This window comes from Haliaeetus leucocephalus, unplaced genomic scaffold (genome assembly GCF_000737465.1).
Source record: "Haliaeetus leucocephalus isolate CR32 unplaced genomic scaffold, Haliaeetus_leucocephalus-4.0 Scaffold473, whole genome shotgun sequence".
Taxonomy (NCBI): domain Eukaryota; kingdom Metazoa; phylum Chordata; class Aves; order Accipitriformes; family Accipitridae; genus Haliaeetus; species Haliaeetus leucocephalus.
The window spans coordinates 2,636,704-2,638,932 of record NW_010972909.1 but is presented as its reverse complement, the minus strand read 5'-3'; the positions used below and the strand labels follow the sequence as shown (position 1 = coordinate 2,638,932).

The following is a 2,229-nucleotide window of genomic DNA, read 5'->3' as shown; positions in this document are numbered from 1 at the left end:
CGTAAAGGGACAATACATCTTTAAGTAATAAAAAAACCTACACTGCTTCTCTTCATACATTTCTTTGCTTGCTAGATTGTGAAAGCAAGTTCCAATCGGTCACCCTCTTCCACGCCCTCCCCCCTCCCAACAAGGTTTATGTGCTACATAAGGTAAAAACTATATACACAGGTAGTACAATGAAGCAAATAAGGAAACACCTAATTGCACAATGCTACATCCAATGCTTTTAGAGGCAGGTCTTTTAAGAGTGCCTAAAATTTTAGTGTTATTGTTTGCTTTTTGTTGTTGGTGTTGGTTTTTGTTTTGTTGCTGTTGGTTTTTTTTTTTTTTTTCAGTGCTTGTACAGGACCTCCATCCCACGGAGATCGGCGATATGTATTTTCGTTTCCACTACAACTTTTACATCTTCCTCGCTTCATCGCCCCCCGCCGCACCCGATGAACGAGGACACACGCACATCCTCCGCTCTGCAGCCGAAGGGGGGGGGAGAAGAAGAAGAAGAGTGAGAAAACGATTAGAAAACGTCGAAAAAAAAGAAACGCCATCCACGGCGCAACCGGTTCAAACCGACACCGCATCCCCGGGGCGGGCAGGCCCTGCCCGGGGCCGCGCTGCTGGCACCCCCGCCCGCCCGTCCTCCGCCCGTTTTTCCGGGGGGGGGGGGGGAGAAAAGCGGCGGGATCCCTCCTTTTCGGCCCGGTATGTGTCCGTGTGTGTCCCAAACAAGCGGGCGGTAGTAGCGGTATTTGCATAGCCACGCATGCTGACGGGCTCCTCCACCGCTCACCCCAGCGGGACTAATTTGTTGCAACTTCTGCTTTACAGCTTAATCTCTTTTCTGCACAATCGCAAATCGTGTTTGTAAACCTCGCTCCTAACCTCGGCTGCGAAAACCGCCGGCGCAATTTACCAACTCCCTCCGCCCCAGCCCTCGCCTTAAAACAAAACAACAACAAGAAGGGGGAGGGGGGGGGGGAGAAAAGAAAAAGGAAAAAAAAAAAAAAAAAAAGGCAGGACAACCCAGCTCGCATTAACCCGCTCTCTCCCCTTTGCCAGAGTCTAAAACCAAACCAAAACAACCAGGGGAAGGAAAAAAAAGAAAAAAAAAAAAGAAAAAAACAACCTTGCCTAGCTTGGATTTTACAAAAACTGCCCGGTTTGCCCTCAGACCCAACTTTTTGACTTATTTCTCCCAGGGGTGGGAGGTCGCCGCGACATGCGACGGCAACGCTGACACTGTAGGTGGAAAAGCACCAGGGGGGACGGGGACGGCACCCGGAAAGCCCCCCGAAATCCCTTGTCATCTAACATCACGCACCAGCCGCGTTTGAAACTCGGTCCCTCCACCCGCACGGTCCTCGGGAAAAGGGCTTTCCCCCTTCCTCCGCTCCCGCTCCCGCTCCCGGAGGAGGGAAGGCAGGGTCGGTCCCACCGCGGCCGGGGCTCCCACCCCAGCCCCTGCCCCAGCCCGGACGAGGCTGCGGTGCCCGGCTGTGGGTTTTAGCCCCTTGTTTTGTTCTTTTTTCCAAGCCCAACGCGTCCCACCCCCACCCTCCAACGCACACCCAGCCCCAAGCGCTTGGGGAAAGCCACCCTTCCTGGGAGAAAAGACCCCGCAGCCAGCCCAGAGGGGCTCGACACCCCCTAGTCCCCCTCTTATAGAAGGGCGAGACCCCCTCGGTCACCTTTTCCTTCCCTTCTTTGCATCCCAATGCCAGATCCTAAAGGGAACCTACCTAAACGGTTTACGTTTGATGTCTTCTTGGGCTTGATTTCTTGGGTGTTTGCTCCACTGAACTGGCACTGGGGGAGTCTTCTGAGACCTCTTCTTCTGTTGTGTTGGCTCTTTTATTTTGAGGAGAGGAATCTAGGAGGGGAAAATTAAAAACAAGGCGGGGGGTGGAGGGGGGAGAGTGATATTAAAATATTTTCCTTCCAGATGTTTGCTCGGCAGCCGGGGGGGGGGGTATTCCCGGATCCCCATGTCGGCTATGGGCTACGTGAAAGCGAGCAGGGGGAGGGGAGACGGGCAGCTCTCTAGGTAAGAAATCCAAGTTTTCCCGTTTTCGCCTAAAATCCCTGTCCCCCTTTGGCTTCGCGTGAGCGTTACGAACCTCCTCCCACCTGGGCAGGAGGCCGGGTCCCCGCAGAGGGGATGATCCGCGTCTACAGGCTTTTCCTTGCAAATCATCGACCGGCTCCCACTTAACGCGGGACCCCCCCCCC

The 2,229-nt window shown here is 54.1% G+C and overlaps 1 protein-coding gene across 1 annotated transcript in view; it reads right to left on the bottom strand.

The window, feature by feature from the left end:
- Window positions 1-386: 386 nt before the first annotated feature.
- CDKN1B (cyclin-dependent kinase inhibitor 1B (p27, Kip1)) overlaps window positions 387-2,229 on the bottom strand; it is a 2,572-nt gene continuing 729 nt past the window's right edge. Inside the window, exons 2-3 of the mRNA XM_010575313.1 lie at window positions 1,740-1,870; window positions 387-470 (exon numbers count right to left, since the gene is read on the bottom strand). Coding sequence (XP_010573615.1) covers window positions 1,749-1,870 — 122 coding nt within the window. The 3' untranslated portion in view covers window positions 387-470; window positions 1,740-1,748. The remainder of the gene's footprint in view (window positions 471-1,739; window positions 1,871-2,229) is intronic.